General features: G+C 43.0%; 1 protein-coding gene across 3 annotated transcripts; it reads left to right on the top strand.

The window, feature by feature from the left end:
* Positions 1–5,287: 5,287 nt before the first annotated feature.
* Positions 5,288–14,547, top strand: LOC125525764 (ABC transporter G family member 48). Of its 3 annotated transcripts, XM_087536832.1 has the most exons (18): positions 5,288–5,438; positions 5,853–5,937; positions 6,034–6,324; positions 6,407–6,497; positions 6,740–7,640; positions 7,741–7,901; positions 8,025–8,128; positions 8,266–8,431; positions 8,525–8,638; positions 8,768–8,883; positions 9,018–9,350; positions 9,462–9,752; positions 12,246–12,329; positions 12,537–12,670; positions 12,831–13,058; positions 13,163–13,334; positions 13,741–13,995; positions 14,100–14,547. In XM_087536832.1, exons 2-18 carry the CDS (start codon positions 5,854–5,856, stop codon positions 14,367–14,369), a joined length of 3,795 nt encoding a protein of 1,264 aa, XP_087392958.1. In that variant the 5' UTR covers positions 5,288–5,438; position 5,853; the 3' UTR covers positions 14,370–14,547. The 3 variants fall into 3 exon arrangements, with proteins under 3 accessions (XP_087392958.1, XP_087392959.1, XP_087392960.1); XM_087536833.1 differs by lacking the exon at positions 12,831–13,058; XM_087536834.1 differs by having other exon boundaries at positions 5,355–5,438; positions 5,853–6,324.
* Positions 14,548–15,128: the final 581 nt, after the last annotated feature.

Genomic DNA, 15,128 nt, shown 5'->3' with positions numbered 1-15,128 from the left:
GAAAATAGAAAAGCAGGAAACAAACAAAAGAAAAACTATTATAACCGGTGTAAAATACCGAAAAGAAAGAAGAAGAAAACATCATACACTGCCCTCTCAAAATCGGGAAAACCGGCTGGCCCGGCGAGAGAGACCCTAACAGATGGGCCCATAACATATCCCACAATCCCCAATGCGCTAGGTGGCTTCAAATCTAGAGAGCTTAGTATCTTAGCAGATGTCTTAATCTAATAGAGTAACTATATACTCTCTTTTTGCGATGGGACTACCAATATACTTCACTTTGAAAAATTAGTGCATGTAGAAACCAAATTAGCCAAAAAAAAACTCATGGAAACTGCGTTTGGATCTCTTTGGAGTGAGCATGTGTCATTCATTAGTCAGTCCACGGCACAACACAACACATGTGGCACGAAGGGAAGACTTTAGAAAACATAAAACCCTAGCAAAAATAAAATTACAAAGAGACCTTTGGGGGTCACTACACACAACACCGTCCTTGCTCATCGCTGTAGGTCGTAATCATCGAAGCCACAACAAAAAGAAGAGTATGTCCATTACGGCCTTATCTATGGAAGCACCAGAATGTAACAAATTGTGTTGTGAGCTGAATATGTAGCTCACTACAAGCCAAGGTCTCGTGGCGTGTCGGTCGAGACCTTGATAATGATGGTTGAAACACTGATCCGTTGCCTCCACTCAACGAGGTTGGAGGAGAGGAGCAAATTCGTCTGCCTCTATTCACCAGTCGTTCACCAAAGCACTCATCCTTTTAAGAATGACTCTAGTGTCGCACCTAGAGGAGTGTACAATTATTGTCCCAATAACTCCTGAAAAAATTGACCCCGCCTTCCAATGTCGCTAGAGGAGACACTGTAGATATGCAGACGAAGCCAAATGAACAAAAATTCCAAGGGAGGCATTGTTATCACTAACACTCTAGAAACCCTAGGGAACCCTAAATCCACCACGCCGAAGGAGCGGTGAAGAAACCACCCTATATCCAACTAACTCTATCTTTGGTGGCCTTCAGAAACAAGCGACGTCTATCCTGTGAGACCATCTTATGCAGCACGTTTGGCAGGCCGGGAGGTGATCCCTGTGGCAAGGCTTGTGTGGAATTTGAGAGCCCTTCTAAACTACAGGTTATTTGTCTGGCTTGCTACGAAGAATCTTTGTTGGACCTCTGATCGCCTAGCACATTGTGGACTACCACACCAGGCGGCATGTTCGTTATGCGACTAATGCATGAGATAATTGATCATCTCCTAGTCGGTTGCGTCCTTGCCTTTAAGGCCAGTTCTTTTGGTGGCTTCTAGAATAAGCTGAAATAAGCTGTCCCGTACCTAGCCTATTCTAGAAGCCCAACCAATTTTTTTAGAAGCCTAGTGGTTGAGACTTGATTAGTATGCTTCTAAAATGAAATATTTGGTTGCGCTTCTAGAATAAACTGGGTAGGGGGAAGCTTATTCCGGAAGCCCAAAAAAGCCAGGAAAAGAACTGGCACTTAGTGTGGCTTGGGGTACTCTATGCTTGTGCTAGAGCCGAGTGGGTGCCTTGAGCCAATGACAGACTCGTCGGCTAGGGTTCCTCGTGTTCCGAGGTTGCCTCGAAGGACTTCTGAACGATCCTCACTATCACGCTCTTGGAAGTCTGGAAGCATAGGAATACGGTGATGTTTCATCATGTGGTATCCGCCGTGGATGTGGTCCTCTCTGCCGATGATTGGGAAGGGAGAGTGTGGATTGTGGCTAGGCTTCTGCGATCAGATGGGGAAGCCTTTTGCTCATCGTTAGCTAGGCTGAGAGATTCTAGATAGTGCCATTGGTGTTTTAGGTAGATGGATGATGTGATTTGTGCATCTTGTCGGGATGTACGAACATGTCATTTTAGCTGAGTGGTCTCACTCCTTATTCTCTAATATATGATACGCACTAGAAAAGAAGGAAAATGAAATTAAAATCATAAATAACAGCATATATACAAAAAGATATTTTCAATAAAGGATAGCCAGAATACCACTAGGTAAATCCTTTCAAATACCACTAGTGATAACCAAAGTGCCAAAATATCCCTAATGTCAAACAGAGACTAACATATTTCAAGAAATACACATATGCTCCTTGCTCATCTCCCTCGGTCCAGAGGAAAGTATACGACAATGCATCTTTCTTAGGGTCGAGATTTAACAACATCATTCAAGCACGTGACCATGTGAATCAGGAAAACAACTGCAAGAAGGAATACTCTGTAGACACCATAATAGATGTGCAGGTGGCGATTTGGCTCCTAGGCTCATATGAGCCCGGACATGAACCATAAAATCACTAAAAATGGTTTAAAAAATTAAGAAAAATCTGAGAAATAAAAATGGCAAGCTAGATGCTCAAATGCATGATCTCTGTGCAAAAATTGATGAAATTTGGCATTTGAGGAGCTCGTGGCAAAAAGGACAAATTTTAGGTGTCTAAGAAACTTTTGAAAATCGCATTGTTCGCGTATATTTTATCTTTTTTGCCACAAACTCCTCGAATGTCCAAACTTCATAAAATTTTGCGCGGAGTTCACGTACAGGAGCATCTTGTGCCAAAAAAATGGATTTTTTTTTAAAAAACATATATTTTGTTACTACTCACCAGGTGCATCTGAGCTTGGGTTCCAGATTGAATTATCGTAGTATAAGTATGAATTACTCTATAGTAGTACTACCATTAGTGAAGGCTATCTATCATTTTTTAAATATATTTAGGTGAGGAGTCTTTCCCGTGACCGTTTCAAAAAAGAAAAAACTGTATAGACATTGCAGTCACAAATGATGCATTGCTCTATCATTTGCTTTTGCAGGTTCTGTTTTTGCAGCTTTTCCACTTTGGCCAAGAAACCATAAAAGCTTCTAAATAGATGCTTTTTTGAGTTTTTATGGTTTTTGTAGCTAAATATTGTTATATTGATTCCTCAAAATGCCTAAAAGCTTTAAAAGTATCTATTTAGGAGTTTTTATGAGAGTAAAATACATGCACAGTCTTAATTCTTTTGCAGAAATGTCATTTAAGTCCCAAATCTATAAAAATGCACATCGCAGTCCTAAATCTTTTATAAGTGGTTAATGGGAGGTCCTATTGACCTCTGACCCTATTGACCGACTGGTGTGGCGCTTTGACCACTGCCATGTAAGCACTATTTTGCACAGAACCCCCCGCGAAGTCATATCTTCTAAGTTCATGGCCCTCTTCATGCAACTCGGCACTGCAGTAAACCAATCAATGCATGGAGCTCGCAGCGCTGCTGGCTGCTCCCGCTTGTTCCCTTCGCCGGCCTTCTCTACCTCGGGCTCTGAAAAAAGAACGGCGAAGACGACAGGGACTTGGCACGGCGCCTCTCCCTCCGGCTCCTTGGCCGGATCCCCGCGCTCTACCAAGTTGATGTGCGTGCATGGTGCACTCGCCCAGTTTACGCAGGCGCAATTAGTGTCGGCCGCCGCGAGGTAGTGGGCCCGTCGTCCTTGGGGGCCACTGCTCGAGCGCCCAGCTGCTAGCACCGCTCCCGCCGTGCCATGGCCGCTGCGTGCACGGTGGCCGAGCACACAACAGCTCCGTCACTGGGACTGGGTCACGCCGACCATTCTCGAGACCTGTTCCTCCCTATTCAAGCTCTGCCCCTTCTTCAGGATCCTCCCACCGCGGCCTCCTCATTCATCGTCTCCGGCTAGGTAAGCCACCACGGCGAGCGACAGCCAAATTGAGGACTCGCGTGCCGGTGAGTTCAGTCACAACGATGGCCGGCAGGAGGTGCACGAGGCTGTGTGCGTGTACTGGTGTACACCCGAGACCGGACAGACGAGCCCGCCTGCAGCTTGACTGCGTGATGCGTGCTCAAGTTCCCTCGGCCAATAACATCGCTAGCTAGCTACGTGGTGCGGCGCGACATGAACCTGGTGACCAAGGTCACCAAGCTGGCTTTAAGCAGGCAGACAGGTGGATGGATTTTCAGGGAGCTAGCTCACATACGTACGTCGCAGCTTACACGCCTTCTAGCTTGATCGATCTGCGTCGGCTTCGGGGTCTCGCACATGCGCCCATGGCTGGCGGGATGACAAACGTGGCGTGGCATGGGTCCTCGGCACACACACCTGGCCGGCGGCACGACACCTGGGAACGTCGGGGCATGCCCTAGAATTTGGTATGCACCGCAGTGCCGGCTACTGCAGGTGCTTGCAACGAGGGGAGCATCTATCGCCGCCGCGGTGGACATGAGCAGGGCGTTTTACCGGTTTAGTGAAAGACGTGATTTACCGGATGGTCTGATCTAAGAGGCCGTCGAGAGAGGAAGAGGGCGTCGGGGACTACTTCCTGGCCCTGGTGTGGGCGGACGTAATGCTGTCCAGCGGGCGGCACGAGGAGGTGGGTTGAGCTGCTGGAGAAGGTGGTCGTTGAACACGGGGGGAAGAGGAGCGGGCAGGAGAGATGGCGGTGGCAGCCTAGCAGCACGGAGGAGACCGGAGGTCCATGACATTAGAGGATACATCTTCGCAGGGGGTTTTGTGCAAAATATACTGCCTACATGGCGGTGGTCAAAGGGCCACGTCAGCCGGTCAAGAGGGTCAGAGGTCAATAGGACCTCCAATGAACCACTTATGAAAGATTTGAGACTGCGATGTGCATTTTCATAGATTTAGGACCCACTTGACATTTCTGCAAAAAAATTAGGACCGCGTATGTATTTTATTTATTTTTTATAATTTTTTAGTCAAAGTAGAAAAGCTGCAAAAGCAAAAGCCCAAACAAACAGAACTAACATAGTGTGCTCGAGAGCTGCGGTTCAGAGAACTAAAAAACATATAAGGGACAGAGAGGTAGAGCCACAGCTCGGAGAAGTAATTCAGACGAACCACCACCGCAGTTGCGCTCCACACCCGCCCTTGCCTACCCGCCGACGCACCGGGAAGAGAGAGGACACCATGAGAAAGAGACAGGGGAGAGGGGCAGCAGAGACCTCGACCTGCGCCGCCGGCCCTTGATTGGGCGGCGGAGATGGGACACGCGCACTGGCTCCAATGGCGAGCGTCATGGAGGTGTTCGACGAAATGTCTTTAAGAGGCCAAGGCGTGTGCTACGCTGGAGTCGTGACTACGTGATCCTGGAGGTGGTGAAGTCACCCTTACCACGAAGGAAACAGAGGCCAATTAGGCGCTTCTTGCCCTATCATGAACTAATTCATTGCTCGTTTCTAATATTGATTGCTTATTCACATGTTGTATGATCTACCCATAATTATCCATTACCGTACAATTAGGCGTATATGCATCGTCATGGATGAATTGAATTTGATGTTTTGTTTACACGATGACGACGACAGGGTCTTATTGGACGATTTGGCTCCTCAAACAAGAGGACCACTACCGTACTCAAACACGCCTATGGCATCCTCAAACCATCCAGGTAGCAAGCAAATCATCACATTCTTCTTCCTGCAGTTGTTTCTTTCATTATACCAGCAAGAACAATAACCATAGCAGGCTCATTATCTCTCTCATGCACATCCTGAGCCAATATCAATTTATTACGTTACATCTAGCTAGGTATTTTTATTCTGCAGATAGTCCCCAAGATCGGTTTTCAGTGTGTAGCAATCATCCTTCCTGCAAGAAAAGCAACTCGTTCGTTTTGTTGCTTTCCACTAAATGTAATCTCAAAAGGAAAAAAAAAATACACAGTGGCTTCCCTCAATTTTATTTTATTTTTGAGATGTGGCTTTCCTCAAATATAAACTCAAAAAGAAAAAGGGAAATGCACAGGCTGGTCAACTGTACCTTTTGAAGCAAAGTAAGTATTCGACATGCATATTGTTTTCAGGATGACTCTTCTTCTTGGACCTCCTTCTTCAGGGAAGAGCACGCTTATGCGAGCCCTTACAGGGAAGCTTGAAAAAAGCCTCAAGGTTTTAACTCATCTTGTCAATTTTTTGCTTATGCATTATGATCACATCCATAAGATAAAAATAATCACCATCCTTTGGATACTTCAACACACCCAGGTATCTGGCAGCATCACATATTGTGGTCATACTTTTTCCGAGTTCTACCCTGAGAGGACCAGTGCGTATGTCAGTCAGTATGATCTCCACAATGCGGAGATGACTGTAAGAGAGACATTAGATTTCTCCAGGCGATGCTTGGGTATCGGTGCCAGATATGACATGCTTGCGGAGCTCACTGCAAGGGAGCGCGAGGCAGGCATAAATCCAGATCCCGAGATCGACGCTTACATGAAAGCTACTGCAGTGCAAGGACATGAGACTAATATTATAACCGATCTTACTCTCAAGGTGAGCTTTGACTATTCTATGAACTATATGGAGGTCTCTAGCAAAATATTGCACGCTGAGTCTAAAAAAAACCTCCCATTAGGTGCTTGGGCTTGACATTTGCGCCGATAACATCGTCGGTGATGAGATGACCAGAGGAATTTCTGGAGGGCAAAAGAAGCGTGTCACAACTGGTATGTACACACACCTACATAGAATAACCTCTCTGCACGTTGCACCGTGCCTATGTAATTCTGTACTCACTGCCACGGCAGTCCTTTGAGTAATATATTCAGGTGGGGGAGCCCCCCCCCCCCCCCCCCCCCCCCCCGCGGTGATTCTCAAAAAAAAAAAAACCTCCACAGCCCAACTCATCGTGGAAACGAAAATCTCACTTAATTAATGTTATGCTAATATTCACTTCTGTTGATGGCAGGGGAGATGTTAACAGGACCTGCAAGGGCTTTGTTCATGGATGAAATTTCCACTGGTTTGGATAGCTCTAGCACGTTTCAGATTGTAAAATATGTAAGGCACTTGGTCCATGTGATGAATGACACTGTGATGATCTCCCTTCTACAACCACCGCCAGAGACCTACAACTTGTTTGATGACATAATTCTGCTATCAGAAGGATACATAGTGTACCATGGGCCAGGTGAGAACATCTTGGAATTTTTTGAATCCGCTGGTTTCCGGTGCCCGGAGAGGAAAGGAGTTGCTGACTTCCTTCAAGAGGTCACTTCCAAGAAAGACCAGCAACAATACTGGTATCTTGACCAGGAGCAGTATCGTTACGTGCCAGTCCTAGAGTTTGCTGAACATTACAAGTCATTCCATGTGGGTCAACAGATGCTGGAGGAACTGAAGATTCCTTTTGAAAAATCCAAAACCCATCCTGCCGCATTGACCACGTCGAAGTATGGGCAATCCAGCTGGGAGTCATTCAAGGCAGTGATGTCGAGAGAACAACTATTGATGAAGCGCAACTCCTTCATCTACATCTTCAAGGTCAGCCAGTTGATCATCCTTGGGCTCATGGCCATGACTGTATTCCTCAGAACAGAGATGCCCCATGGACAGATTTCCGACGGTGCTAAATTCTTTGGAGCTCTGACATTCAGTTTAATCACCATTTTGTTTAATGGGTTTGCTGAGCTACAACTAACCATTAAAATCCTTCCTACGTTCTACAAACAAAGGGATTTCTTGTTCTTCCCCCCATGGACCTTTGGACTGGCAAACATCATCTTAAAAGTTCCTGTTTCATTTGTGGAGGCTGGGGTATGGGTTGTCCTCACGTACTATGTGATGGGCTTTGCACCTTCTGCAGGAAGGTATCCATCTGTATATAAATAATACTTGTGCTCATTCTATTCTCTGCATTTTAAAGTTTTTAATTGATAACTCCATTATTCATCTATCTACTCGCTATAGGTTCTTTCGCCAGCTTTTAGCTTTCTTCGTTACTCACCAAATGGCAATGGCTTTGTTCCGATTTCTTGGTGCTATTTTGAAATCAATGGTTGTTGCCAACACTTTTGGGATGTTTGTTCAACTTATTATTTTCATATTTGGAGGATTTATCATCCCTAGAGGTAAGCATACTGTCATGATAAAATCATTCATATTTCGCTATCTAGGCATGATAAATCAGCTACCTGTGTCGCATTTGCATGGATCAAAGTGACCTTCTCCATCCCTGATTTTGATGTGGACAGGTGACATCAGACCATGGTGGATCTGGGCTTACTGGGCATCTCCTATGATGTATAGTCAGAATGCAATATCGGTCAATGAATTCCTTGCCAGTAGGTGGGCCACTGTAAGTTTTTCTCAGAACACTGTATTATTTTTCCTTTGATTTCTTTAAACTCGGATAGTGAGGATATCATTATATATTAGTGTGATGTAAAGGCGGCAACATCTCAACTAATGCGAGGCCTTTCATTTTTACTACAGCCAAACAATGATCCTACTATTGATGCACCAACGGTAGGAAAGGCTATTCTTAAATCCAGAGGATTGTTTACTGGAGACTGGGGCTTTTGGCTTTCCATAGGAGCCGTTATAGGATTCACTATTTTGTTCAACATCTTATACCTTCTGTCCCTAACATACTTGAACCGTGAGTATCATTATTTTCTGTTGGCTCAGATTATTGTTTGATGCCTTAGTGAGCAAGGTACTTACAGACTACATATGCTCTGTTTTCTTCCAGCTAGTAGTAGATCAAACACACTAGTTTCAGATGTGGAGAATGAGAATGACACAAACAAAGAGCAAACGGCGGAAGCCAGTGTGTCATCTACTATGCCATCTTCAATACCTATGGGTGAGGTCTTCTTTAAGTATCCATCTTAGACTATTGCAGCCTCTACAATATTCTCAAGTTTATGAAGTATTTATAAAGTCGATTGACGCCTTAATAACAATACTAATTAGTCACTATCTGCACTTGCAGTTTCTACAGGTGCTAAGGAAGCCACAAATAGGCCAGCTCAGTCACGAACTACCTTGCCCTTCCAGCCTCTTTCACTTTCCTTCAACCATATAAACTATTGGGTCGACATGCCTGCAGTAAGCCTACCTATCGTCCTCCTCACACATATCTTATTATGACATAAGTTCATTACTTGTATGGTAAACTTATCTGTTGATATGGACAAAAAAAACTTAGTTCTAACATTAAAATGTGTCACCTTGTGTTTCAGGAAATGAAGGAACAAGGATTCACAGAAAGTCGTCTCCAGTTGCTCTCTGATATCAGTGGTGCATTTAGGCCAGGAGTTCTGACTGCACTAGTTGGTGTGAGTGGAGCTGGGAAGACCACTCTAATGGATGTCCTGGCAGGAAGGAAAACCAGTGGAGCTATTGAAGGAAGTATCACCCTTTCTGGTTACCCTAAAAAACAAGAAACTTTTGCCCGCGTTAGTGGCTATTGTGAACAGATTGATATCCATTCACCAAATGTTACAGTATATGAATCCATTCTCTACTCTGCCTGGCTGCGTCTTTCCTCAGATGTTGATGATGCTACGAGAAAGGTATATATTTCAAGCCACTTCATACTCAAGTAAACATGTGATGTTCTATATATTTGGAACTTCAAATTATATATTTTTGGTGACTGAAGAAATTAATCTTCACCCACATAGATGTTTGTGGAGGAAGTCATGACCCTTGTAGAACTTGATGTGCTGCGCAATGCTATGGTTGGTCTCCCTGGAGTTGACGGGTTATCGACTGAACAAAGAAAGAGACTGACAATTGCCGTGGAGCTGGTAGCAAATCCTTCAATTATATTTATGGATGAACCAACTTCTGGTCTTGATGCTAGAGCCGCAGCAATTGTCATGCGGACAGTGAGAAATACAGTCAACACCGGGCGTACCGTGGTTTGCACAATCCATCAACCGAGCATCGATATATTTGAGTCTTTTGATGAGGTTCGCTCCTCCCTCCCTCCCCCCACCTCTCTCATGTATATATGTGTGTGGGTGCGTGCACGCATATATACGGAAAACCATCATACACATGGGAGTATGTACTCTGGTACTCCCTCTCCCTGTACACCATATAGATGAATCATGTGAGTTCATATACTTCATATTATCTGCATATATTTTATTATATTTAGGTAAAAAGGGTATATCGTAAAAACTAAGGTCTCTGATGATAGGCATATTAGAAAGTTATCTTAGAAAAGTTAATGAGGTATATTAAGAAGTATAATAGATACATGTAAGAGGTGTATTAAATATGAGAGTACATACCCCCAGGAGTACAGAAAATGAGTCATGTATAGGAAAATGATTATAGAATAAGCTATTCTACAACACCATCCTCTAAAAGGGCACACCCATTGCAAAATGTCCTCTGCCTTCCCACGCAAACCCAACGCTTCTCTGCTTTTGCCTCCCCTCGTCAGCCCCCCCCCCCCCCCCCCCCCCCCCCCCGCCCACCCACCCATCGAAATCATCATTGTCGCTGCCTCGCCATCGCTCACTTCCCATCAATGCACCTTGCTGCCTCCCACCACCATCTGCTGTTTGCCACCTCCCCACCATCTCACTTTCCTACTGCTAACTCGCCACTCCTCTAAAATAGTACTCCCTCCGTTCCTAAATATAAGTATTTTTAGAGATTCCAATATGGACTACATATGGAGCAAAATGAGTGAATCTACACTCTAAACTATGTCTATATACATCTGTATGTAGTCCATATTGAAATATCTAAAAAGACTTATATTTAGGAACGGAGGGAGTAGCTCCCTTTCCACCATCACGGGCTACCCAACTCCCCTCAGCCATCACGTGCCGCCCTCTAAACACCCTGATTCTCGTCCTCTGGCACGACGTCGTCAAGAGGCTGCCGCCCGTGCTCCCCCCCCCCCCCCCCTCCCTATCTCTTTCTTGGAATTTGCACATATTAGAGGTACACCCTTAGAATGTCCACAATTTAGTATATATGAAAATTAGTTGCACCATTAAAGCTGGCAAACTCGTGCTATATAACATAGAAGTCAGCTTGACTAAATTGCAACATTTCAAAAAAAAAAGGTTCGAACTTAAAAGCTTTGTTCTATACCAAATGGTAGAAGTCCACTTTCCATAATTACTACAAAAAGAAAAAGTTCAGTGATAAACAAATCATAAACTTTTAAGTATACTTTGGAAAACCAAAAGTTCGCTATATGCACGACGCAAGTTCATGCTACAAAAAGGAAGTTCACTCTCCAAAAAGGTAAAATTAAATAGAAGTTCACCCTGTCAACTATGGAAGTACACTAGGTAAAACAACTGAAGAGAGGAGCTTACTCTGGCAACTAAAATGCAGATCACTATACAATCAAAATAAAATGCAGAAGTTCACTATGAAAATCACATCAACTTTCAAAATCACTATATACTAAAAAAGAGGAAGAATTAGCCCTGTAAACTACTAAATATCAGTTCACTACAAAAAAGGCAAAAGTTGATTCTGCAAAACCATATAAAAGAGGCAGTTCAGTATATAAAAATGATAAAAACAGAAGTTCACTCTTCGTAAAATGCGTCTGTTGACTATATTAAGAATATAGAGCTTCACTACTCACAATTCACTGTATTGAAAAACATAAAGTTCACTCTACAAGTACATCAAAATAATTCATTATGAGAAGTGCACTTCTCATTACCATTGGTAATTCAGTCATGTACTCCAGGAAATCCAGCAGAGTAACTCGTCGCTGCAAGTCCGGCCGCCTAATCACTGGACCTAGAACCTCGAGAACCCATCATGAAAGTGTATTTGCACTTCCCCTGCTCCTCCAATGTAGACTTCTGCACCACCGTCCATCGGAAGCGGGCCACCTCGTGGCACCCGTATTCTTGCCTCTTGCACCGCCAGATACAGTCGAGCCGGGCGCCAGCCTCCCTCGCCACAAAATGTCGACGAATGGACCGTCATCCTCCCATGCTACCATCCCCCAACCTCCTGCCATGAAACCTCCCGTGCCTCCAGTACATCTCCAAAATAAATGGTAATAACTTCCTGTGGTAGAATAGAATACATATATAATTATATATACTTGCATCCCCCAGAGTTTTATTGATGTCATTATTTTCAGAATTGACGTTTGATATACAAATATTTACATTCATGTTGATTTACAACACAAAAATTGGAGCAAGAAATGCAAGATAACAATGTAAAATCACAGAAATTAATCGGTGTAGAATTACATTTTTTCCACTTTAGTGTCTGGTATACACTTTCTTCTTCATGACTTTTGACATAAGGTACAATTTAGGTGATGTAAAAATCAGAGGGTGTAGAATAAATATTCTTCAACCTGACTGTTGGTTAGCGATATTTATGTATATATTGTATATAATTTTTTTATAACTATGTTAGTTCTTGAAATGCAAATAACTCACAGCTGGTTCCTTTTCTAGCTTCTGCTTTTGAAAAGAGGAGGGCGGGTTATTTATGCTGGTGAACTTGGTCGTCACTGTGATAAACTAGTTGAATATTTCGAGGTGAGTTTTCTTTGCTTACATGTTTTAGTTCAGGGCAGCCAAGATTTTACTGATTCAATCGAGTTTGGAGGTAGCCAGTATTTTACTAGTTTTCAGTTGGACAGATAGCCTACTGACAAATACGATCAATGGGCTTAGAAAAGTCATTAAAGACCAAACATATATGCAAAAGTACGACTAACCCATGAGGCTGTCATTGCATTGCAGGAAATTCCAGGTGTGGCTAAGATCACAAAAGGATATAATCCTGCAACATGGATGCTGGAAGTTAGCTCCACTTTAGCTGAGGCTCACTTGAACATAGATTTTGCGGAAATTTATGCTAATTCCGTTCTTCATAGGTAAATAGCCCCAGTCGTTGAACATAACCTTTGACCATTATTAACTAGTTATTGTTATTTCCACTAAAACAAATACATATGCTCTTGAAATAAAGCGCCAAAAGCCAGTTGTTTTCATTTATACTATCCACACGAGTTCACATTTGTTAAATATGGCCAGGAAAAACCAAGACCTTATTAAGGAATTGAGCGTTCCCCCTCCAGGCTATCAGGATCTCTCATTTCCTACAAAGTATTCTCAAAATTTCTACAATCAATGTGTTGCAAACTTCTGGAAGCAATACAAATCTTATTGGAAGAATCCACCCTACAATGCCATGCGCTATCTTATGACGTTGCTCGATGGTCTTGTATTTGGCACTGTGTTTTGGCAAAAAGGAACAAAAATGTATGATCCTATTTTCTTGCTATAGTCGAGGCTTGAGAAGATGATACATTAATTTAACTCTATGGAGGCACTAATATTTTCTCATCTGGTTAATTTTTGGCTAGAGAATCGCAACAAGACTTGTACAATCTACTTGGGGCCACTTATGCTGCTGTCTTCTTCCTTGGGGCTACCAATTGCTTCACCGTTCAGCCTGTTGTGTCAATTGAGAGAACAGTTTTCTATCGTGAAAAGGCGGCAGGGATGTACTCTCCATTATCCTATGCATTAGCTCAGGTAATTTCTTTATCAATTTGATACTCATTTTTATTGAAATTTAATAGTTTGGATGCACTGAGCTTGTTTCAGCTGAAGGTATGAGCACATTCTATTCCAAATATAAGGATTGCAAGTTCCAAAGTTGCTATGATTGTCACTTAGCTAAAACTTAAGGAACAATTAGAAACCCCAAATCAGGGAGGATGGAAAATTAGATTTTTTTTTAAGGAATTAACAGCGGCCTACTTATAACATTAATAAATTGATGATTTTAAGAAAGTAAAGGCGATGAAAGGTTTGATTTTGTTTGTGAACCATTTTAACCTTATATAGCTCCTCTTTGAAGTGGTCTGCTGAAAATTTGAGATATAAACAAGTTTTAGATCCATCCATTCTTAAAATTGTTCATTTTTTATTTGTGCAGGCATGCATGGAGGTCATCTACAACATCCTCCAAGGGATTTTATACACAATCCTCATCTATGTGATGATTGGATATGACTGGAAAGTTGACAAGTTCTTCTATTTCATGTTCTTCATTATTGCAAGCTTCAACTACTTCACATTGTTTGGCATGATGTTGGTGTCATTGACTCCGTCTGCGATGCTTGCAAGCATACTCGTATCCTTTGTACTCCCTCTCTGGAACCTGTTTGCTGGGTTCCTCGTTGTCAGAACGGTAAGCTAGCTAAGATTAACCGTGTTACGTGCCAATTAACCAAATTCGTTGATTAAGGATTGTTGTGATGGATGTATGGATGGTTGTTGTTTTTATTGTTGCAGGCGATACCGATTTGGTGGAGGTGGTACTACTGGGCCAACCCAGTGTCTTGGACCATCTATGGTGTTGTTGCATCGCAGTTTGGTGACCATGGCGGTTCTCTGCTAGTCCCCGGTGGGAGCCCTGTGGTGGTGAAGCAATTCTTGGAGGATAATTTGGGCGTGCGGCATGATTTCCTTGGCTATGTTGTCCTAGCCCACTTTGCCTATATCATTGTCATCTTCTTCGTCTTCGGCTATTCCATCAAGTTCTTAAACTTCCAAAAACGTTAGGCAGTGTGCAATCTGTCTTGCCGCAATAAAGTAATGTGTATGTATATATAGTACAAGCAGTAGGATTCAGAGACTCTACATAAGCTCTATTGTTATGTAATCGAGAGTTGGTAGTGATATACCTGATTCTACTATTATAATATTAAGTAAATTAAATAAATATAGAAAAGTTCCTTTTGTCCCTCAGCGTTGTCAAAGTCTATGTCTGGTCATCAACTCTATGTTAGTTATCCCTGACCCTCAAGTCTCAAAACCATGAAATGTTGTTATTTTCTCACTGAAAGCTGATTTATCTTCGGTCTTCGTAATTCTAGCATGGGATTAGGATCATGCTCGTGTGTATGTCTGGCATCCGTTAGCGTGTGCATGAACCTTGTAATGGTTAGAGCATTAGTGACTGTATAAGTAAAAAAATTGAGGAATCACCGGGTGGAGTCCCCCACCTAAATATATTGCTCAAAAGGGGTAGTCGGTTCAAGAGCAATTACCCAAGTTCACCAGAATTACATAGAGAGGAATGCCAACACAAGGAAGTGGACTCCTTATGAGAATCTTTTTTAAGTCTATGTGTCCAGAGGTCTAGATCATCAGTACATCGTACATCGTATGGAGATGACCGAATTAATGTCTTTCCCATGAAAAGCCTCGGTGTTTCTTGCCTCCCATATCTTCCATAGCATTCATATGACAATGAGGCTCCATATGTCAGGATTGGAGGCTAGCGGTGTAGTCGTCCCAAAGGTAATCGATTGATGTTGG

Source organism: Triticum urartu, chromosome 7A (assembly GCF_056163025.1).
Source record: "Triticum urartu cultivar PI428250 chromosome 7A, HENAU_Tu73, whole genome shotgun sequence".
NCBI classification, from domain to species: domain Eukaryota; kingdom Viridiplantae; phylum Streptophyta; class Magnoliopsida; order Poales; family Poaceae; genus Triticum; species Triticum urartu.
Note: the sequence above shows the minus strand (reverse complement) of the source record. Positions and strands in the feature narration are given on the sequence as shown.